Raw genomic sequence first — 25,070 nt, 5'->3', positions numbered from 1 at the left:
CACCCAATGCCTTCCCGCACCATTTTGCCATCCTTGCTGCCTCCTAGCCCATCCCCAAAAGGCTCGTAAAATCCAGCCCAAAGTCTTTTATAGCATGTCCTTTTGGCTAACCAGTGCATACATATCACGAACATGAATAAACCCAAGTATTTAAAAATATTTTTAACATTTTATTTACTGTATTTGACTTCCTAGTATTTTGTTTCAGGTGTTTGGAGCAGAGCGATGTTGCAGTTCGTGCCCTGGAAACAGAGGATGGAGCAAAGGGTGGAGGTGGATAGCTGAAGCAGCAGCTGCTGCTGCGGCTGGGTGAGGGGCAAACAGAGTTGGACAGAGAGCAGTGTGTGGCAGTGGATGAAGTGCCAGGTGGGCTGGGTGGATAGCAGCTGCAGGGATGAAGTGCAGCGGGTGGCCGGCTAGGAAGGCGGCAGGGTGAGCCGGAAAAATTGCCTGAGCAATTGGAGAAAAAGAGAAGGGTGTGATATGTGGCTGAGTGATATGGTGAAGCTGTGCCATCGCTTGATGGTGGGCATTAGGGTGGAGAGCAGCTGTAAGAGTGGCCGCAGCATGATGCTGGAGGAGAGTGTGGTGAACAGTGGTAACAGAAGAAGCAGCAGCAGCAGTAGAAGGTTGCTGAAGGGAAACTGGTTGAAATGCTGGTACTGGAGAGAAAGTAACCCCTGCTGATGATGATGGGAATGTCTTGACTTGTTTGGCAAAGAGCTGTTGCTGGATATGCTGCTGTGCCTGTAACTGTAATTTGCTATATTTTTCCATTTCTTCAGGTGTGAAAATTATAGGTTGACTAGCCAGAGGGGGTGAGATTGATTTAGTACGCTCCATGAATGGAGGGTCCATTTCATCAACATTCTCTGAGTTAGTGTTGTAATCAAACATAACCTCTCCCATTGGAACAGAATTTATATCACTAGAATTATAAAGCATCGTTGGGGAATTCTCCTCTTTGACTGCCATTGAACCATCAGTAAAAATAGCTGCAGCAGAGGAAACAACACTGGATGTATCTTCAGGGACTGGGATAACATTTTCTTGAGCAGCCTGTACTTGGTATATAGTAAGGCCTATCTGTTCCTCCTCAGTAGTTTCTATTACACTACACTTTGATCCTTTTCCTATGTCTGTTTTATCCACGTGTACTTCTTTCAGAAGAAGGCTCTTGTCTTGGTTAATAACAGATGCAGTTTCATTTTCATTCCATTCTGAGTGTTCAGCCTCATCTGCTTTGTCACTGTTATCGCCTTTACTATTATCATCTTTTTTCACACCTGTCTTTTTTGTTGTAGCTAATTTTCCAACTAAAGACAACAATGTCAAATTATCCATGGACGGAGGAAGCCTGGGGCCACAATAACCTGGTGGAGGATCCTTTAGCTTTAGACCCAGTGAATTTGAAGCTGATCTTAGGTCTTCCGTGGTCATTGTTTCCTCTTCAATTTTTTTACGTTGCATTTTTTCTAACAGGTGCTCTGCTAGCAAGGATGTTTTTTCATCTTGAATCATTTCCTTCAATGGAAGAATGGAACAACCAATGCTCACATTCCTCTGGAGTACGCTAGGTGACATTGGGCTGTAATTCCGCATTGTATCTTCATTCTTTATTGTTCCATGTTGCTTTCCTTTGTCTCTTTTTACCTCATGATAGTCACGATAGCAATGCAATGACTTTTTATGATAGACTGTGTCTTTTGAGAAAGACCTGGAGCTCCTGTGACTTGGCTGCCTCTCACTAGATATTTCTTGCCCGCCCTCTTCCTTATATCTAGAGCACAATCTTCTCAAACTGGGATGTCTACTGCTTACATAATCTCTAATGGGACTTTCTTGTCTATTCCAGCTATGCTTTGACCTGCTCCTATATCTACTTCTACTGTGAGGTTGGCTACTGCTGGAGTTTCTGCTTCTGCTGTGCATTCGGCCTTTTGTGCATGTGTGAATCCGAGTATGGGTGTTACTTCGGATTCTGCCTCGACTGCCACTTCTTTTCCTATTGTACTGGTCATCATCAGAAGATAATGATGACACTGACGAATGGCTGTGCCTTTTCTTTTTAAGTCTGGAATGACATTTGTAATCATAATGTGACCTACGATGTCTTTTTGAACAATGCCGAGACCGACTTCTGAGACTGTAATCACTTGATCTATCAGAATAATTTCTGCTACTCTGACTAGACCTACTGCGGTCACTTGAGGTATCAGAAGATGACCTAAATGATGAACCATGTGAAGATGAATAGCTTCTGGATTTTCGACAAGCACTTCTATTACTTTCTGAATCATCTTCATAGCTACAATGTGAAGATGATTTACGACACTTTCTGTGGTACTCCTCTGTGCTATCAGTGTCATTGCTGTTCAAATTTAGGCCGTCATGTTTGTATTTGTGCACCCTTTGATCTTCATATGTTTCTTTGAAACTACTTAAAGAATTATTAGGTGAAACCTTCTGTTTTTTGTTGCTTAAATCAAGAAGAGAAACTGATTGTTTCTTGATCATGCTGCTGCTGATTTGTTCCAGTTCCTCTCCAGTGCTAGAATGCTCACCCTTTAAAGCTCGTTTTGGAGTTAGCTTGGAATGCTTTTCTTCTTTCAAATTTTCTTCAGTACTCTGGTATCCTGGGTCTGCTTTTTTCCATACATATTCATCCTCTTTTTCCAGATTATGTTTGCACTTTCTTCCTTTCTTTTTTTTGCTCACATTATCTGCATGGCCAGGCTCTGATTTTTGCTTAGACTTCTTGCTGGACTTGTGGTGGTTCTTCCTTTTCTTTGATTGGCGTGATAGTACTGTTTTTCTCTTGTTCAGATCTTCCTCATTTTCTTTTCTTCTATTTTGCACTTTAGTTACGTCTGTTCCGTTATCTCCTTCGATAGCAACAGCTGTATTTTGTTGATGCTCCTTATTAGGTTCCAGCCCTGTAATACCATTCGCTCGGTTTTTATTTCTTGACAGTTTAAAATCAAAGTACAATGGATTGCAACTGTATGAAAGAGATGGCTCAGTCTGAGTGAAGAGTAAAAGTTCAGACGGCCACTGAAGTGTAGTTGATTCATCTCTACTTAGCACTGAAAGAAAGGGTCCAGTTATTTGCTTTGGCCTGTTTGATGGTTCCACCCTGCCCAACTTTTCTTTAGCTGGCAATATGGGCTCTGTCTGTTTTTCATTAAACATCGATGGTTCTTCACCTTTTGTCTTCCAACCATCCTGATCCAATGTTTCCCCTTCCTTTTGTTCGGCTGCCTGCTGACAAGTAGGAGAATTCAATTGTGGTGCAGCCATTTTCTTGGTATCTGTGACCTTGTGCTTTCCATTGCCAATTTCTGAGATCGTGGAACATTTAAAGTCAGAACTATTAGTCTGAGACTCTTTAATTATGTCATTATGAGCTGTCACTTTGTCTGTATCTGCCTTCTCAGATGATTTCATGAAAAATAAGAAAGGGAACTTTGTCTTGGTTTTGCAAAGTGTAGGAGTATAACAATAATATTGGTTTTCTGCTTCATCCTTATTTTCCTTCAACATGAGTGCCTTTAGCTTTTTAACTCTCGCAAAAGGATTGCTCCCAATGCTACTGTCCATCTGAGACTGTTTGGTTTGCTCATTATTTTCAGTGTATGCAGTGCTATTTATCGCTGCAGGTCTCTCTGACATCTCTGCTTCAGCTGCTGCTTTCCCTTTGTGATTCTGTGGTTCATCTCCACATTGCTTTTCTTCAATGGTGTCATTGAAAACTGAAGCTGATGATTCCAGCTTCAATGGAGCTTTTTTGGAGAAAGAAAATGAGACACTACCCTTGTGGGTGGGGATGCAGGGGCTGCTTTTATTTGTGAACAGATTGAAAGGCTTTAAACCTAGCTGGCCTTGTATCTGTGGTGTAGATTTATCATGAGCACACTGATTACCACATGGGGGACATTGCAGGCTATTTTCCAGATTCTTTTTCAGTGCCTCTTCTTTTTTGAATGAAGCCCTGGTATTGCTCTTTCTTCCACTATCTCTACCTTTGGCAATGGATCCAGCAGCAGCTCTTTTTGAGCGATTGTCAATGGCCACGGTTGTAGGTTTGAACATAGGGCCACTTCCTGGAGCACTGTGTAAAACCAAACAAATTGTGCGATAAGTCACCTTATAACAAGTGAGAATAAAGTGCAAAATGTAACTTAATTTCATTTGATTCAGTTATTTGGATAACTAGATTTTTTTTATAATTTCAATATCTTTGTGTATTGTGTAGCTATGAAAATTTTCTAAATAATCCTTATTCTAGTTAAATATACTTCAATTTCTATAAATTGTGTAATAAAATTCATCTAATAGCTGCAGTTAGTAAATATTGTTTTGGACGACTGTACCATAAAGAGTTGTTTGTGGTTTATGACTGCACCTGAAGAATATTCCAGTGTGACAGAAACATATGACTGGTAAACCTGCTGTAGCCTTCACAGACTGAAACAGCAATTTTTATTGCTTCAAGTTTCGCATAGGCTCATTTATAGTATTCCCTCAATGCTTTACCTTGGCATGACAATGTTGTTTCAACTAATTACCTGCATCAGTGGGGGATTTTTATTCACAACCCACCTGCAATTAGAAGTTTATGTTGCATTATTAAGCTGCTGTCTAGCAGTATTCCATTGATTCACCAACTCACAAGTGAAAATGACTGCAAATTGGGTACATTAATTTTTGTTCACTTTAGAGGATTCTGTACATTACCTGATATCTGCAGAAAAGAGTCAAAGGTGAAAGAAGACTATCTCCACAACAAACTCCTATGTGATGAATGTCAATTGAAAAGGGACAGAGAGAAATGTTCACAAAACTGAAATACCAATTAGTTAGGCATCAGTCAATTAGATAAATGAGCAAGAAATATCTGATGTAAGATTTAGAACAATACATCATAAAACTTTTCACTCATACTGTTTTGAAAATCTATTCAATAGTATAATTAGTGGCTTTTCGGCATCTTATGTAAGTAATGAAAAGATTGTACATTATTGTGCTATTACCATTTTTATCAACATAAAAGGCAGTAAGACGACAGAACATATAAATTTAAATGCACAATCTGTATTGGCTCAAAGTCAATGCAATATTCATTACTTTCTACTATAACTATCACCCTATTGCCCTTATATTGGTTCTTCATAATGTTACAGAAATTGATATTAACTCTCAATTTATCCTTTACATTGAAAGCCCTGGTCTAATCCATAATTGCCAGTATGATTTTCAGCATATCCATTCTACTAGTGATCCTGGTGCCTATCTTATACATCTCTCAAACTCTTTGAACACTTTGGTGAATCATGTATTTAGCGCCATCTCCAAAGTCCTGCACTATTGACTTCATCCTTCACCTTGGTTTCACAATTTTAAAAAAAAGTGCATTAGATTTTATTACAACAAATTATAAGAACAGTGCCATTCCCTGTAAATGTACCATATCAGAACTAGCAGTAATAATCAAACAAACCAGTGTTATGTCTGGCTATTAACCCCATGCAATATCTTTTAAATATGTATCTTAACTTTACAACATGTATTAGCTCTTTTTCCAAATGAAGAATATGGACATTGCACAATTGCAACACCAGAAAGTGCTCTTAAGTTCCATTTCTGTTGGTCTTCGGCCACTGCCTCCTGCAGTATGGATCTTCTACAGCTGGCAACTACATTAAGGTCAACCTGGCAGGTATTTTAAGACTGGTGGCCAGTAAGACTCATCTTTTTCTTTTACTGGGCCTTTCTGGCTGATGCTAATCTGCTTGGTATCAGTAAACATGATCTACTGGAAATGCCATCATGCTAATCCCTCTGGAGGGATGGTATGATGTCATCACATATGCCAGTAGCTATTCTCTGTATAAGGATGCCATGATGTTGCTGGCGAGGCATATTTACTGGCTGTAGGTAGAGCATTGGCAGTCATGACCTCACTACTCTGCACAAGAGCATCCACATAACAGCAGGCCCCCACTGTGTAATCAATTTAAAGGAAGACCAGCTGTATGTTAGAAAGGTAGATGTAAGAGAGCAACTCAGTTTACTTATTGTCTCAATATCTGGGCTGCAATAGAAAAACATAATAATAAAAATATTGCAATATTATTTTTATTATAGAGTAGCTAAAACTATAAAATGGTCTTTATATATTTCATGGTACTGTGATTCTGAAATTTGAAAAGTAGGTATATCTAGTAATTGAGAGTGTAAAATGAGTTTAAATATTGACAGAAGACATCTACCATTCAGATATTGATGGGTACTGACCATTCTGACTGTTTCCGTAGCTCTGCAAGCTGATGAAGACGTTTCAGTGCCTTTTCCTGTTTCTTTTCATCTTTTCTTGATCTTGAAGCTACATTTCGAGCAAATTCTCTTTGCTTTAGTTCTTTCAGTCTCTGTTACAGAAATGCAGAATGCGCAAGATTAATTGGTGTCAATTACCCTATCCTGCACAATTAGCTTATAAATGTTCACTTAAGGCCAACCAAATGTACTGAGCAGTTTCAAACAGCAAGGGCAAAAATAATTTGTTCCTGGTTTCCAAGTGTGCCTCCTTTCACTAATTAAAGAGTATTATAAAAAGGAGTCGATATGAGGTTTGATGATATACACAAAAGTTCATTAAATCAACTCGAATCGTTCTTTATAGCTTGCACTTTTGAAACTGCAACAGAAGATAAAACAAATCATCTAAAATATTGATAAAGCCAAGGTCTACAAATAATATTTGGGGCCCAAAAGACTACTATCATGTTTGAATTTAGTACCACATGACAGACAGTAAGAAGCAAATGATCTAATCCTTGTGTCCAAACATACAGCAGGCATACAGCAGGCAAAAAACTGGAACAGTATAGCTCTGGCCTTTGTCCCAACCATGTGCAGTAGGCTTTGTTTCACCTGTCAAATCTGAAAAATGGCCGAGGAACTCTCTGCAAGGTTTTCCTTAGTGTCACGCGCTGCATTTCAGCTGTCACTGTATGTTGTTCATCTGCAAACATATTTGTGGGGAAAGCAAAAAAGAAAACAGAGTTTCTACTTGTCAAGGAAAGAATTTAATGCTTTTCTGGCACTGCAGAAAGCAGGCAGTGGAGAGCAAATGTCATTTCACTACTTACAGTCCACATGACAACCAACAAAGCAAACGGACCAGCACTAAAAACAGAACACCAAATTGCTCATAGCACGTTTACACTAATGATGCAGATGTCAAGGAAATGGGAGACATAAAGAAGTACAGCTATACTAAGATAAGGGAACTCACTCTGGTGATCTGCGCTCCAAAAATTAGAAGCACTTTTGTGCAGAGTAGTATTTTGTTTGATGTCACACCATAAAACAAAAACAAAGTAAAAATACAAAGCAGTGAGAGAACAAGTGAACACATAGAAAGCATTACAAGGCAAGCAAAATTATATTTCTTTCCAGGGTTTTAAATCAATACATGTAGACAACAAAATGTTCTATTTTTCTGTGCTTATTAATGATAATCATGAGAATGCAGGAAAATTGGGACTGGGTAATTGATGGTGATAATCTCTTCCAAGGTATGTGCATGGTACTGTTTCCCCTTTAAACAACCCTGACAATGAAACAAAGAACAAAGAACAGTACAGCACAGTAACAGGGCATTCGGCCCTCCAGGCCTGCGCCGATCTTGATGCCTGCCTAAACTAAAACCTTCTGCACTTCCGGGGTCCGTATCCCTCTATTCCCTTCCTATTCATGTATTTGTCAAGATGCCTCTTAAACGTCTCTTTGGTACCTGCTTCCACCACCTCCCCCGGCAACAAGTTCCAGGCACTCATCACCCTCTGTGTAAAGAACTTGCCTCGCACATCCCCTCTAAATTTTGCCCCTCTCACCTTAAACCTATGTCCCCTAGTAACTGACTCTTCCACCCTGGGAAAAAGCTTCTGACTATCCACTCTGTCCATGCCGGTTATAACTTTGTAAACCTCTATCATGTCGCCCCTCCACCTCCGTCGTTCCAGTGAAAACAATCCGAGTTTATCCAACCTCTCCTCATAGCTAATGCCCTCCAGACCAGGCAACATCCTGGTAAACCTCATCTGTACCTCAAAGCCTCCACGTCCTTCTGGTAGTGTGGCGACCAGAATTGCACGCAATATTCTAAGTGTGGCCTAACTAAAGTTCTGTACAGCTGCAGCATGACTTGCCAATTTTTATACTCTATGCCCCAACCGATGAAGGCAAGCATGCCGTATGCCTTCTTGACTACCTTATCCACCTGCGTTGCCACTTTCAGTGACCTGTGGACCTGTACGCCCAGATCTCTCTGCCTGTCAATACTCCTAAGGGTTCTGCCATTTACTGTACACTTCCCACCTGCATTAGACCTTCCAGAATGCATTACCTCACATTTGTCCAGATTAAACTCCATCTGCCATTTCTCCACCCAAGTCTCCAACCGATCTATATCCTGCTGTATCCTCTGACAATCCTCATCACTGTCCGCAACTCCACCTACCTTTGTGTCGTCCGCAAACGTACTAATCAGACCAGCTACATTTTCCTCCAAATCATTTATATATACTACAAAGAGCAAAGGTCCCAGCACTGATCCCTGCGGAACACCACTAGTCACATCCCTCCATTCAGAAAAGCACCCTTCCACTGCTACCCTCTGTCTTCTATGACTGAGCCAGTTCTGTATCCATCTTGCCAGCTCCCCTCTGATCCCGTGTGACTTCACCTTTTGTACCAGTCTGCCATGAGGGACCTTGTCAAAGGCTTTACTGAAGTCCATATAGATAACATCCACTGCCCTACCTTCAATAATCATCTTCGTCACTTCCTCAAAAAACTCAATCAAAGTAGTGAGACACGACCTCCCCTTCACAAAACCATGCTGCTTCTTGCTAATAAGTCCATTTGTTTCCAAATGGGAGTAAATCCTGTCCCGAAGAATCCTCTCTAATAATTTCCCTACCACTGACATAAGGCTCACCGGCCTATAATTTCCTGGATTATCCTTGCTACCCTTCTTAAACAGAGGAACAACATTGGCTATTCTCCAGTCCTCTGGGACCTCACCTGTAGCCAATGAGGATCCAAAGATTTCTGTCAAGGCCCCAGCAATTTCTTCCCTTGCCTCCCTCAGTATTCTGGGGTAGATTCCATCAGGCCCTGGGGACTTATCTACCTTAATGCTTTGCAAGACACCCAACACCTCCTCCTTTTTGATAATGAGATGACTGAGACTACCTACACTCCCTTCCCTAGGCTCATCGTCCACCAAGTCCTTCTCCTTGGTGAATACTGATGCAAAGTATTCATTTAGTACCTCACCCATTTCCTCTGGCTCCACACATAGATTCCCTTCTCTGTCCTTGAGTGGGCCAACCCTTTCCCTGGTTACCCTCTTGCTCTTTATATACGTATAAAAAGCCTTGGGATTTTCCATAATCCTGTTTGCCAATGACTTCTCATAACCCCTTTCAGCCTTCCTGACTCCTTGCTTATGTTCCTTCCTACTGTCTTTATATTCCTCAAGGGATTCGTCTGTTCCTAGCCTTCCAGCCCTTACGAATGCTTCCTTTTTCTTTTTGACGAGGCTCACAATATCCCTCGTTATCCAAGGTTCCCGAAGCTTGCCAAACTTATCCTTCTTCCTCACAGGAACATGCTGGTCCTGGATTCTAATCAACTGACGTTTGAAAGACTCCCACATGTCAGATGTTGATTTACCCTCAAATAGCCGCCCCCAATCTAAATTCTTCAGTTCCTGCCTAATATTGTTATAATTAGCCTTCCCCCAATTTAGCACCTTCACCCGAGGACTACTCTTATCCTTATCCACAAGTACCTTAAAACTTATGGAATTATGGTCACTGTTCCCGAAATGCTCCCCTACTGAAACTTCGACCACCTGGCCGGGCTCATTCCCCAATACCAGGTCCAGTATGGCCCCATCCCTAGTTGGACTATCTACGTATTGTTTCAAGAAGCCCTCCTGGATGCTCCTTACAAATTCTGCCTCATCCAAGCCCCTAGCACTGAGTGAGTCCCAGTCAATATAGGGGAAGTTAAAATCACCCACCACTACAACCTTGTTACCTTTACATCTTTCCAAAATCTGTCTACATATCTGCTCCTCTACCTCCCGCTGGCTGTTGGGAGGCCTGTAGTAAACCCCCAACATCGTGACTGCACCTTTCCTATTCCTGAGCTCCACCCATATTGCCTCGCTGCATGACCCCTCCGAGGTGTCCTCCCGCAGTACAGCTGTGATATTCACCTTAACCAGTAATGCAACTCCCCCACCCCTTTTACATCCCCCTCTATCCCACTTGAAGCTTCTAAATCCTGGAACATTTAGCTGCCAATCCTGTCCTTCCCTCAACCAAACCTGGTCACCAACCACAGAAAAGCATCCTTTGCAACACCAAACACCCTTTCTCACTTCTACCTTCATAATTCTTGGGCAAGTTAATTAGTTGATGATAATTAAACAATCAAAAATAAAGCAAACAACAATAGTCAGTGACGTGATACCAAACTAAATAACTCTTTCTGTTCCACAACGAATTTGCTCCAAAGATGGTTTGGTCTTAAAACAACAAAGCCTTGTGTGCTCCCCATGTGATTTTGCAGATGCTGGAAATATTAACCATTATCTAAACAGCAATTTTGAGAGCATTATGTAGCATTTGAATATTTGAAACAACTTATTATGTAAAATTAAACCTCACGATTTATAGTAAACTTGTTGCTGCTCTAATTAAACAGACTTTGTTTTACAAGGTACTTTTCCATTCAAGTATGTTTTATCATACAAAAAAGTGATGAGTGAGGCCAACTACAGTACAGGAATATTAGATATCCATGTCCAGAGCATTGTTCAGGTACAGGGGAAGGGATGATATCACTATTATCCCAATCTGCATACAATTAAGGTTGGTCACCGAAGCACATTGGGCAAAGTAATTGTCCTGGACATCGAATTCACTGAATTTTACAGAATTCACATTCTAATACATTGCTCAGTACCAAAGTAATTGTATAATGATCAATTATCTAAATAAATGAAGTAGTCAAATAGAGTTTTAGACAGCTAGTTTTGAAAGCTTTTAGGCACAATTTCAGCACACATATTCTCTACTCTTCTATCCCAGTGGGAAAGGATATTCAAATTGCACCAGGGGACTGGCTTTCCTCATTTTTGCCTTCTGTGAGTAAAAAAAGGAATGGCAGAAATCTTTGAGGCAGAATCTCTGCCCACTTTACCATGATCCAGAATTTCTGGGGCTTTTCCTAATGTAGTACACACGAGCCCAGGACAGGATAATACGCATTCCTGGCTTTCATGCATCAATTTTTTGAAGTTACATTATGTACAGCAGACATCAAATGCAGGTTTGTGCAAGTACTCTCCTCAGACTGGAGGGTCTGAGACTCAACTGCAAGCTGAAAAAGGAATCCCAGGACTGTGTTTTCTCTATCTCAAACCAGATGTTCTGGCTTTAGAGTCTTCAGGCAGCTAGAAGAGCAGCATCTAGAAGGTTGCAGAAAGGCACCCAGGATAGTAGCTGCAGGTCTCTTTGAAATGTACTATCACTCCTGTTTCCAAGCCTGCTTCATGATGAAAGGCCTTGCTAGGAGGTTGGCCTATGCAGAGGAAGAAAACTGGCTATGCTAATGGACTAAGACACCAAAATGGGGTGCAGGGAGGCTTGACCTGTCCACCGACTGTGCACAGTCGGGGACAGAGTGGGGGACAGAGGAAGACTGGACCTGAACCTAGCAGCAATAACTGGGTTCTCACCATTAATATAATTTTCCATGTTGAGCACCAATTGGTACTGAGGGTAGCAAGGGCACAGAAGGTAACTTGGGTGGGGGTTGAGGTGGGGGGGGGCGGGGGGACTTCAATGTCCACCACCAAGAGTGGCTTGGTAGCACCATTACTGACTGAGCTGGCCGACTCCTGAAGGACATACCTGCCAGATGTGGTGAGAGAACCAACAAGAGGGATAAACCTACTTGACCTGGTCCTCACCAATCTATATGTTGCAGATGCATCTGTCCATGACGGTACTGGTAGGAGTGACCTGTGGAAATGAAGTCCCATCTTTACACTGAGGACACACTCCATCATGTTGTGTGGCACTACCACTGTGCTAAATGGGATAGATTTAGAACAGATCGAGCAGCTCAAAAATTGGGCATCCATGAGGTACTGTCTGGTATTTATATCCTTTAGGACACAGCCAGCTCAGTCAGTAGTGTTGCTCCCGAGCTGCTCTTGGTAATGCACATTTAAGTCCCCGACCCAGAGTATATTCTGGGTAGTTGCTATCCTCAGTGCCGTAGGAAATCAACGGCATCAAAATTATATTTCACCACAATGTGTAACCCCCACATGACCCAGCATATCCCTCACTCTACAATTAATATCAAGCCAGGGGACCAACCCTGGTTCAATGAGGGAGTGTAGAAGAATATGCTAGAAACAGCATCAGGCATACCTAAAATGAGTTATCAACCAAGTGAAGCTAAAACACAGGACTGCGTGCTTGTTAAACAGCAGAAGCAGCATGCTATGGACATGGCTAAGTGATCCCACAACCAATGAATCAGATCAAAGTTCTGCACTATTGGCACATCCAGTTTTGATTAACAGGGCTAATTAAACAACTAACAAGAGGGGGAGTGTCCACGAACATCCCCATCCTCAATGATGGCAGAGCCTCGCGTGTGGGTGCAAAAGACAAGGCTGAAGCATTTGCAACCATTTTCAGCCAGAAGTGCTGATTGGATGATCTGCCTTGGCCTCTACCTGAGGGTCCCAGTGTAATATTATTTTTTCCTTTGATATGTGAACTATTGTAATGATTCAAAGGACTACAAGTAATATGCAAAGGAAATGTGGGTTTTTATTATAACAACCTGAACATTATATATATATATATATATATTTATACACAAACAGTTACTGCATGAGTACATCTAAATACATCTCACTCTGCCAGGCCACACCCATAATTTTCTGGTCATGTATGATACAACATCACTTCTTCCAATGTTCTTCACTTACAGCTTCTTAAGGTAATTCGCTCTTAAGGTCGTCCCATTACATCCCTCTTTTTTCGAAAGATAAAAACATACGTACAATAAAAAATTTTGCGGTTCAGATTAACTATACATGATTAAAACAAACATTATTTACAGGTAAGCAAGTTGAACACTCTCTAAAGCATAGAGGAGGTTTGCTGATTCATCCTGATATTGTTATCATAAACCTTTTCCCAGAGCAGAGCTTGTCTTGATGACTCTTGAGACTCTGGTAACTCAGAACTCTGGTTAGCATGTTCTTCAGCTGTGCTTGTAGTCGTGGTACATTAACATTCAGACTTTGTCTTTGAACATGTCCGCAATGCCACAGAGTTGTCACATGTAGTGTTGCTGTATAGGTCTTTGAGTTGACTTTGGTTCCATCTAAGAATTGCACCATTGGGTGTCTGGACCTTGTACGATCTGGGCTGGTCACATATCCTCGCAATCTCTGCAGGATACCAAGTTCCAGATGCACGATTGAGGACTCTTGCCTTCTGCCCTACTCGTAATCGAGATAATTCTGGCCCTGCTTGCTGGTCAAATGATGCGCTCATCTTCCTTTGTTTCGAAAGCTTAGAAAAATGATTGGCAACATCACCAATCACTGGCAATCCCTCTGGCCTCCGGGTACTTAGAGCAAAGAACTGAAACCCGAGGAGAGACTCCCAATCAGATCACCTCTTCATGTCAAGACTCTGCCTTTATGTTGTCCTTTGCATGCATCAACCCGATACACTCAACCTGGATATTTTGTACCATCTTCCATGCATTACTGAATCCATGTATTGTGACAATTTGTAAATTTCGGAATACTGGAAGTCCTGTTACAGCTGGTCCAGCTGTGTCTACAATATAAAGCATTTGTGGTAGCCATTTGGAGCTCCCATAGCCCCACTGCAACATTATTGTTCCAATGCACATGATTGGAGAACCATTGTAGGCAGTTAGCCTAGCTATGCTAGGACCATTGTTGTTTCCAAATTGCGTTGATGATTTGGACTTTGGAATCACAAACCTAATTTCTAAATTTGTGGAAGACACAAGTTGGGGGGATAGTCAATACTGGGGGGGATAGTCAATACTGAGGAGGACTGCAACGAATTATAGAATGGGCAAATAATTGGCAAATGAAGTTCAACACAGATAAATGTGAGATTGTGAATTTTGGTAGGAAGAATAGGGAAGTCACATTCCTTGGAAGGTGCAAGTCTAGGTGGGGTAGAGGAACAAAGGGATTGGTACAAATATACCAATCATTAAAAGTTGTGTCACAGATTAGCAAGGCCATAAAAAAGCAAGCCAAGCACTAGGCTTTATTTATAGAGGAACAGAGTTGAAAAGTATGAAAGTTATACTAAAACTGCATCGAACCTTGGTTAGACCACACTTAAGAGTACTGCATGCAGTTCTGATTGCCATATAATAAAAAAGATATAGAGGTACTTGAGAGGGTGCAGAGAAGATTTACAGAATAATACCAGAAATGAATGGGTAGACATATCAGGAAAGGACAAACAGGCCGGGTCTCTTTTCTGTTGAGTAAAGAAGGCTGAGGGGTGACCTAATAGAGGGCTTTAAAATTATGAAAGGTTTTGATAGAGTAGATACATAGAGAATGCTTCCATTTGTGGGGAAGAGAAAAGAAAAAGGAAAGACTTGCATTCATACAGCACTTTTCACGACCACTAGATGTCTCAAAGTGCTTTACAGCCAATGAAGTACTTTTTGAAGTGTAGTTATTGTTGTAATGTAGGAAACGCAGCAGTCAATATGCACACAGAAAACTCCCACAAACAGCAGTGTGATAATGACCAGATAATCTGTTTTTGTGATGCTGATTGCGGGATAAATATTAGTCAGGAACTGGGGATAGCTACCCTGCTCTTTTTTGAAAAAGTGCCATGGGATCTTTTACATCCACCCGTGCAGGCAAGTAGGTCCTTGGTTTAACATCTCATCCAAAAGATGGCACCTCTAACAGTGCAGCACTCCCTCAGTACTGAACTGGAGTGTGTTTTTTGTGTTTAAGTCCTGAAATTGGACGATGAACCTGTACCTTTGTGACTCAGAGGCAAGAATGCTACCAACTGAGCCACAGCATAACTAGAAACCATCAATGTGAGACAGTCACCAAGAAATCCAATAGGGAATTCAGATGAAACTTCTTTACCTAAAGAGTGGTGAGAATGTGGAACTCACTACCATAGGGACTAGCTGAAGCAAGTAGTACAAATGCATTTAAGGGGAAGCTAGACAAGCATATTATTATGACTGAGGCAGGAGTAATGTACTGTCAATTCAGTCCCAATACTCTACAGGTCACAGCATATTATTAAGGTTTCCCACCTACTGGAAATTAGCCAAATTAAACACTTAATTAAACCCCTAGAATAAAACACACCAAACAAGGTACCTTTAAACAACAACAAATTAACTGTTTATTAATAAACTAAATCTTAAACAATACTGGGATACATCTATGTCTGAAAAGACTTATAACTTCTTATTCCTCCTAACCCTCATGCACACACACATACATTCAAAAACCAATGGTTAACCGGTTCAAAAATGATGTTTTAAATTAGAGCTGTTTCTTAGGAATACAAAAAAACTGGGTTATAAGTCTTGGTGGGTTACATTCCCAGTTTGGTGAGGAGTCCCAGAATCGAACAGTCAGATGCCATTCCAAGCCTCCAGGTGCGTTTGATGAACAGTCTGTAATGGATAGGTATTCATGGTACTTCGACTGCAGTAGTTATCACACAGATCTTTCAACAAGAAGTATAACAACAGGTATATTTACATTTTTGAATTACCAGTCTATCAGCAGAAAATTTACTGAGTTTCCAGAACTCACAGAAACACAAAAGGCAACAGAAAGTCAGTCCTGAGGTAGAGACTGCTTAGAAATGGGAGTAAAAAGGAATTTGCTACCTCCAATGATGCAAATATTCCTTTCATGGGGTCTTTTCCTCTTTGAGTGAAACACAGCCTGTCGGCCAATGCAGATTTTCTGCTTAGAGAGACAAATCCTTCCTTTCTTCAAGAGAGCATGCTTCGCTGCTCTGCCAGTTCAAACCACTTCTAGCCAGTCTTTCTTCTTCTTTGGTCTCCTTGTCTCGGGAGACAATGGGTAAGCGCCTGGAGGTGGTCAGTGGTTTGTGGAGCAGCGCCTGGCGTGGCTATTAAGGCCAATACTAGAGTGACAGACTCTTCCACAAGTGCTGCAGATAAAATTGGTTGTCAGGGCTGTTTCGCAGTTGGCTCTCCCCTTGCGCTTCTGTCCTTTTTCCTGCCAACTGCTAAGTCTCTTCGACTCGCCACACTTTAGCCCCGCCTTTATAGCTGCCCGCCAGCTCTGGCGATCGCTGGCAACTGACTCCCACGACTTGTGATCAATGTCACAGTACTTCATGTCGTGTTTGCAGACGTCTTTAAAGCGGAGACATGGACGGCCGGTGGGTTTGATACCAGTGGCGAGCTCGCTGTACAATGTGTCCTTGGGGATCCTGCCATCTTCCATGCGGCTCACATGGCCAAGCCATCTCAAGCGCCGCTGACTCAGTAGGGTGTATCTTTACACACAGTCAAACTGATACAATATGGCATGTGACCTCTCTCTCTTGCTGTTGCTTAGGAAACAGGCTTGCAGTTCACACACAGTTCCCAGAGAATCTTAAAAACTGCTCTCAGTCTTAAAGGCACACAGATCCCCGTCAGTTTAAAAAGAACACTTCCATGACAATATGAGAGAGAAGGGAATCGAGGGATACAATGATAGATTTCGGTGAGGAAAGATAGGAGGAGGATCGAGTGGAGCATAAATGCCGGCATGTTCTGGTTGGGCCGAATGTCTTGTTTCTGTGCTCTATATTGATGTAATCTTATGTAGTCTTCAATCAATTCAATTCACTCCACATTATATCAAAAAATGACTGAGCACCCTGGGTATGACAAAGGCTATGGGCCCTGACAACATCCAGACTGTAGTGCTGAAGACCTGTGCTCCAGAATTATTTGAGCTCTACTCAAGAGGTTCCAGTACAACTACAACACTGATATCTATCCGGCAATGTGGAAAATTGCCCAGGTATGTCATGCCCACATAAAGCATGACAAATTCAATCTGGCCAGTTACTGCAACATCAGCCTACTCTCAACCATGAGAAAAGTGATGGAAGGGTTCACCGACAACGCTTACTCACTAATATCCTGCTCACCAATGATCAGTTTGAGTTCTGCCAGGACCATTTGGCTCCATACCACACTATGGCCTGGGTCCAAACATGGACGATAGATTTGAGATGAGAGTGACTGCCCTTGACATTCAGGCAGCTCTTGACCAAGTATAGTATCAGGGAGCCACAGTAAAATTGAAACCAATAGAATTAGAAAATTTTTGAATTAGCAGTCTATAAGCAGAAATTTTACTGAGTTTCCAGAACTCACAGAAACACAAAAGGCAACAGAAAGTCACTACTGAGGTAGTGACTTCTTAGAGATGGGAGTAAAAAGGAATTTGCTACCTCCATTAATGCAAATATTCCTTTCCAGGGGTCTTTTCCTCTTTAGGTGAAACACAGCCTGTAGCCTAATGTAGATTTTCTGCTGAGAGAAACAAATCCTTCCTTCCTTCAAGAGAGCATGCTTCGCGGCTCTGCCAGTTCAAACCACTTCTAGCCAGTCTTTACACACAGTCAAACTGATACAATATGGCATGTGACCTGTCTCTCTTGCTGTTGCTTACGAAACAGGCTTGCAGTTCACACACTGTTCCCAGAGAATCTTAAAAACTGCTCTCAGTCTTAAAGGCACACAGACCCCCATTAGTTTAAAAAAGCACTTCCATGACAATATGAGAAAGGAATCGAGGGATACGATGATAGATTTCCGTGAGGAAAGATAGGAGGAGGCTCGAGTGGAGCATAAATGCCGGCATGTTCTGGTTGGGCCGAATGGCTTGTTTCTGTGCTTAGAAGACTCTCATTTGACTGGTGTCATGCCTAGCACAAAGGAAGACGGTTGTGGTTGCTGACGGCCAATCATATCAGTCCCAGGATATAGTTGCAGGAGTTCCTCAGGGCAGTGTCCTAGGTCCACCTTGCTGCAGCTGTTCCATCAAAGACCGTCCTCTTTCATAAGGTCAGAAGTGGGAATGTTCAGTTCCATTCACAATTTCTCAGATAATAAGGCAGTCCATGTCAACATGCAGCAACACCCTGAGATCATCCAGATTTGTGCTGATAAGTGGTAAGTAATGCTCGCGCCACATAAATGGCAGGCAATGACCATCTTCAACAAGAGTGAATCTAACTATTGGCATTCAATGGCATTACCAACCCCAAATTCCTCGCTATCAATATCTTGGTGGTTACCATTGACCAGAAACTTAAATGGACCAGCCAAATAAATACTCCAAGAGCAGGTCAGAGGTTGGCTATTCTGTGGTGAGCAACTCACCTCCTGACTCCCCAAAGCCTTTCCACCATCTACAATGCACATGTCATGAGGTGATGGAATACTCTCGACTTGCCTGGATGAGTGTGGCTCCAACAACATTCAAGAAGCTCAGCACCATCTAGGAAAAAGCAGCGCACGTGATTGGCAACCCATCCACCACCTCAAACATTCACTCCCTCCACAGCTGGTGTACCATTTCTGCAGTGTTTACTATCTACAAGATGCACTGCAGCAAATCACCAAGGATTTTCCAACAGTACCTCCCAAAACCACGACCTTTATCACATATAAGGAAAAGGGCAGCACCAGCACCTCAAATCTCCTCACCAAGTCACACACCATCTTGATGTGGAAATTTATCACTGTTCCCTCATTGTCATTGGATCAAAATCCTGGAATTCCCTACCCAGCAGCACTGTGGCTGCACCTTCACCACACGGACTGCAGCAGTTCAAGGTGCTGGTTCACCACCAGCTTCTCAAGGGTGGTTAGGGATGTGCAATAAATGCTGGCTTTGCCAGTGATGCCACATCCTGTGAATAAATTAAAAAGAAAAGAAAGTTTAAAGGTGGTACAGCATGGAATTGTATTAGATTACGTGAACATTTGGTACTTTACTTCAATGTGCTCTGATCTCTAATTATTTAGGGACTGTTCATTTAGTTGTAGGACTTCACAATAGAAAGGTTCATTCCTGCTTTTAGGCTAAAAGTACTACAATTATATTCCTAACCTGATCTAAGTGCCTTTGAATGTTTATTATACTGGACTGACAGTCAACATGGATAAAGGACATACCATAGAAACTCATAAAGTATAGTATTCCTGTAAAATACCATATACTCATTTTCAATAGTCTGCTTCTACTTGATCATATGGGGTAAAAAACAATGGATTGAAAAAGTGGATAGTGCTGTCCAGGCACAATTACATCGAGTTACATTGATTGCACAGCACAGAAATTGGCCATTTGGCGCAATTGGTCTATGTCCATTAACAGTTCTTGGCTGTCTGAACCTTACCATCATTTTTTAAACTCAGAGGCACTGCAGAATGATATCTCTTGACTGGATCGGGCCATTGAAGGTAAAAACAAAATAAATGGCAAAAATTCAAGGTGGCTCTATATTGAGAAGATGTCCACCCAGCAGTCCCACATCCATTCATCGAAAAGTGTTATGAGGAGGGCTCTAATTTACATAAGTTGAACCTTGTAGTTCAGTGCAATACATGCCATTCAGCTGAAGCAGTGTTGCTCCACTATGCAGCTTTATTTATTGCTGGTGAGGGAGAGGAGACTTTTGTCTTAGTTGGCCAGGTGCTGAAAAACTAGTAGGGATGTAATCCCAACTCCTAATTAATTATCACACACATGACAATATTAAAAATATTTCTCCAATCATTAAACCATGTTATCGTGTAGAAAATGGAATACCATAGTATTTCTTGAGTAAGCTATTATGGTAAATTGTATATAATTTAACTCAGTAATATATTTCTATCAACATAAAAATCTTTTTCCAAATGCCATTTAATACTGAGATCATGTACTATGTGTTTGGCTACTGGAGTTACTGAAAACAGCTCAACAAACAATCAAGTTAAATGTTACAAACAAAAGAGCATATCGTATGAAAAAACAGGCACTCAAGGATTAGTTGAAGGCTGTAATGATATGTAGTCTAAGGATCATGATGATGAGAGTTCTAAAGTACTTGGGCTTTGTTTTGAAGGTTTATTGGATCATATGAATGCTAAGATTCAATGATAACAGTATAATTCATCTAGTTTTAGCAAATGTACTCATGGGGTATATTCACAATGCAGTTATATATATTACACAGTGTTTTTTCCCAATAAATAAATTATTACATATATTCTGTAATGGAATATTACTTTGGCAAACATTTAAAATTCTACTCCAAATCCCGTTACTTTTTTCCATGTTTATTCACTCTTCTTCAGATGGTACATAGACACATTATTTTATTAAATGATGACTTCAAAGAATTTTTATTTGGAATGTATAATTCAGTCCCTTGAAATCTTTTGACTTTAATAAGATGATTTATGGTTCATTTTCTCTAATCTGAGGCGGTATATATTCAATTCATGTTAAAAGCAAGGTCTATTTGGAGAAGTCAGTGGCATCCCCAATTCCCCTGGGCAATCTGCTGTTCTGTGGAAGACAGCGCAACATAAATTCCCATCCAATTTTAAAAGCGGGACCCTGGATTTTATCCAAAATAATTAAACTCAAGGGGAGTGTTGAATAAGTATATGTATATGGTGACATGTACTGCAATAACAGGTGATATATATTTGTAAAAGAACACATAGGAACAAGCAGGAATTAAAATAGTAAGTTAAGGGCATGACAGCATAATGGTAAATTACTGGAATGGTAATATAGAAGCCTCGACTAATAATCTGGAAACAAGAGTTCAAATCTCACCACAGCAGCTGGGGAATTTAAATTCAATGAATTAGATAAATCTGGAAAAACAAAACTAATATTAGTAATGGTGACCATGAAACTACCAGATTGTTGTAAAAAGCCATCTGGTTCACTTTAGTGAAGGAAATCTGCCATCGTCACCTAGTCTGGTCTATATGTGACTCCAGACCCACAGCAATGTGGTTGACTCTCAATTGGCCTCTGAACTGGTCTAGCAAGCCACTCAACTGTCTTCAAGAAGGTGGCTCACCACCACCTTTTCAAGGGCAATTCAGGATGGACAATAAATGTTGGCCTTGCCAGTGACACCCACATCTCGTGAATGAATTAAAAAAAACAATCAGTTCCCCAATGGATGAATTGGTAAATGCACCATCCAATATGACAATGAGCCTAGAGAGCAGGAAGCTAGAAAGAAAAGAGTTGGGGTGATTTGATACAAGATGGAGCTAGCAGTACAAATAACCATCTTTGACAGGCAAGCTGGCAGAGGAGGCTTTCATTAGGTATATGCCTCTGGACAAGAGAGAGGAAACATAGAGTCATAGAGTGAATGTAGACAGTCAGTAGGTTAGGATCAGGCTCAGCTTAGCCTGACTGAAGAATAGCCACTTGGGTAAAGTACTGGAGGGCCGCTGACACATGTACAACCTTAACACAAGTCATCACCTTAAAGGAAGAAGAGAGGAGTCTCTACAATTGAATAGGAAAAAGAATACAATTAAAAGCACTGTTCAAGGATGGTTTATTTCTTCGCATATTTTACAAAAAGAGAAACTGAATCATGGAAATGCAGTACAGAAGGAGGCCACTCAGTCTAGCAAGTCTGTGCCATTGGTAGCTTCCTCAATGGAGTATTCTAGACAGAATGTCTGGCACACAGACCACCAGGCAAGCTGGTGCTGACAGGAATGCTGTTGGCGGGGTCTGTGAATGTAGCCTGAAGGTACTGGAGAAAGTTGTAAACTAAACTCTTTTCTCAAAAGGGAGAGGATGCTACAATATGATAGCTTGAAATCTGATAAAACATCATTGGACACAGAGCAACACAGAGATAGCCAGAATTGGAATACTTATATAGCAGAGGTTATAAGGTGAAAGCAGTGGAGGAATCATATGCCAGATCGCAGAATGCTATGTAATAAACTAGCAAGAAGGTTTTCTATGAGATTGTCATCGAATTTGAGATGTGTCCCTTGGGTATTAGTACCTCGGGATAGTATATTAGAATTGTAACCAGTAAGGCTGGAATTTCTGGATGGACACATAATTGTGTGCATTCCCCTGAATATAAAACCCCTCAACATATTAGCACTCCTGAAGGATAAGGTAACCTCCAGGCAATGAAAATCAATAAAACAGTAATTCAGAAGAACGTGAGGACAAAAAGTATTGGGCCAGAACTTCATTTAGCTACGATCACACTACAGGAGCAGTTTTTTTCTCAGAATAATCATGATACCGAAGGGTAGGTTTTAACCTTGTCAGTTCAGCTGGAACAGCGTGAGTAGGGGTTAAAATCACTTCTGGAGGCTGCCTGCACCCCCACAATTTTAACTCGCCAGATTTTGGCTGCGTGTCAGACGCCTGTCTCAGGCAAGTGAGGTCCTAATTAAAAGGTCGGAGCTACGCTCCAAAGACATCACCTCCGATTCCACTGCATTTTAACTCAAAACTCCAGTTGCTCCACCCAGACCCAGACCCACCAGCAAAAATAAGTAGCACTGGCTCTGACAATCTTGTGCTGCCTGATTTGGGAGGAGAGTTTCCAGCTTCCAGATCACTACTTCAACACTTTTAATGCCATATAATCCTTTAAAGCGCTTTCTCAGATTTCTGATGAAGGCTCACTGACCTGGAACGTTAACTCTGCTTCTCTCTCCACAGATGCTGCCAGACCTGCTGAGTATTTCCAGCATTTCCCAGCTTACGATTTGTGCTATTCTTGCTTCTTTGTTCTGAATGGAGCGAGACTTAAGGGAGCAGCAGTCACAGCCTCATCAACCAGCACCTGGGCCTCACTGAAGATACCAGATTTGGAGGGGGGGTGGGGGGTGCTGCAAGTAGGAAGTCATATCCACCACAAAGGGTCTACAGGCAACGAGTCACCTTATTGTACCTCTCTGAAGAGCAGTGATGGAGGAAGCTGTGCTTCTCTAGGCAGGCTGTCACAGACCTCTGCAATCTTCTGCATCAGGTCTTGCTGGGTCAGGGGGGCATGCTAAGCCAGGTCACCACAGCCCTGATTTGTTAATGGCATTGCATCCATTCAGTTTGCTTCTGGAGACAAAACAGTCAAGTCTCCCACTCTGCAGTTCACAGCCGCATTAAACAGATGCCTGATGTCCTCTTTGCCAGGATATTTCCTTCCCCACTTACCCCAGCAATCTACAGGATTGAGCTACTGGCTTTGCAGCAATGGCTGACTTCCCTTGCATACAGGTTACGGTTGACTTTGCACATAGGCAACAGGGCACCACAACATGTGCCAGCAAAGTTCATCAGCAGAAAAGGATTCCACTCTGTCATTGCACAGCTAGTGGCTCATCAGAAGAGCATCATCATGCAGGTCTGTTCAAAATAACCGGGGAGTTACCAGAGTGATTTTACTCTACTTTAACACACTACTATCTGTAGTTTAAGGGTTTGAAAGGGTTAATGTCTGGGACAGTGTGAGTCACACTTCCCACTATGATGTAAGAGAACACATGTAAAAGAGAAGAAGAAACAAACAGAGGAGTTAGACATGTTTGACTGAAGTGTATATAGTTTCTTATCATGTAATAAATAGTTGTGTTTCATCCTTACCAAAGACTCTGTAATCACTGCTGGTTAGAGTAACCAAACATACAATATGTTGGCAATGGTGAACAGCGGTGGTTCTTGCTATACAACATCCAGAAAAATTTGAAAAATGTCAGACATGAAGAAGTAGCTCCAAAACTAAAGAACTTGAGAAGAGGCTGTGAAGAGCTCCAGATCTGCTCCGTGGATGAAGTAGTGAGTTGGAGAGTCCGCTTGCAGAGGCATGCAGGCTGCATCACAGAGGCGTGGTGAGTCTGTGAAGAAAAATCCCAGTCCAGCGATCACAGCTTTGAGGCGGAGAATCAACAACGTTCTGTATCTGGTGAGGAACCCTTAAAAAGGGTAGAAAATAGTTCCTAACGGCACACTCGGCAGACGGCATCAGGAAAAAACAAAAATCCTTAAGAAGGGCAGATCCGAGGTCAGCGCCATTACACGAGGCGACCGTGAGGCTGAAAAGCGTGGGAAACTTCCAAAAAGCATGGGAAAACTTCCAGCACAGGAAGGGAAATTTAAAAGGGAACGAAAACTACACAAAGTTTAGAAAAGCCATGGATCTTAAATTTACACTACCTGAGTGGTTTGAATACATGGAAGGACCAAATCAAATTCAAAATTGGTCTCTCTGGAGAAAAAGATTTTTGAGACACAGAATTGCTTCTCAATTAGTCAGCAAGTCTAAATCAGAACAAGTCAACACTTTACTCAATAGGAGCAATAGCAGATGATGTTACTGCAAGACAAGGCAATAATGAGATATCAGTTAAATTTGATGAAGTCTTAAAAGCCTTTGATAAGTGTTTCAACCTGAGGAACAACAAGATTCTAGAAAGGGCCAAATTCAACAGTAGAGTCCAGAAATCAGGTTAATGGGTAGATGCTTTCATTAATGACCTTTACAGACTAGCTGAAGGATTCAAATATGGAGACCTAAAATCAGAATTAATATGAGGCAGCATTGTAGTAGGTATTGCAGATGAATTCCTATCAGATTTATTGCAGTCTAAGGAAGACCTCACCCTAGGCAAAGCAATACAGCTGGTGAGACAAGCAGAGGTCCACAACAGTACAATCCTGAGAGGTGAAGAATAACCTTGGTTCAGGAAACCTCCAATGACCATGCAGTTCCTTAAGCACAGGACTGTAAAAGAAACACCAGAAAAGAAGGTACACTTGGGAGGGAAGGTGCAAGACACCATGAAACCCTGCCAGTGCTGTGGCACCAAAAAACTCA

General features: G+C 41.5%; 1 protein-coding gene across 1 annotated transcript in view; it reads right to left on the bottom strand.

Annotated features, from left to right (window-relative positions):
- Positions 1-204: 204 nt before the first annotated feature.
- The window catches only part of LOC137380838 (G patch domain-containing protein 8), a 132,428-nt gene continuing 107,562 nt past the window's right edge, over positions 205-25,070 (bottom strand). The window contains exons 4-5 of the mRNA XM_068053253.1: positions 6,298-6,428; positions 205-4,111 (exon numbers count right to left, since the gene is read on the bottom strand). Coding sequence (XP_067909354.1) covers positions 205-4,111; positions 6,298-6,428 — 4,038 coding nt within the window. The remainder of the gene's footprint in view (positions 4,112-6,297; positions 6,429-25,070) is intronic.

This window comes from Heterodontus francisci, chromosome 2 (assembly GCF_036365525.1).
Source record: "Heterodontus francisci isolate sHetFra1 chromosome 2, sHetFra1.hap1, whole genome shotgun sequence".
Lineage (NCBI taxonomy): Eukaryota > Metazoa > Chordata > Chondrichthyes > Heterodontiformes > Heterodontidae > Heterodontus > Heterodontus francisci.
Note: the sequence above shows the minus strand (reverse complement) of the source record. Positions and strands in the feature narration are given on the sequence as shown.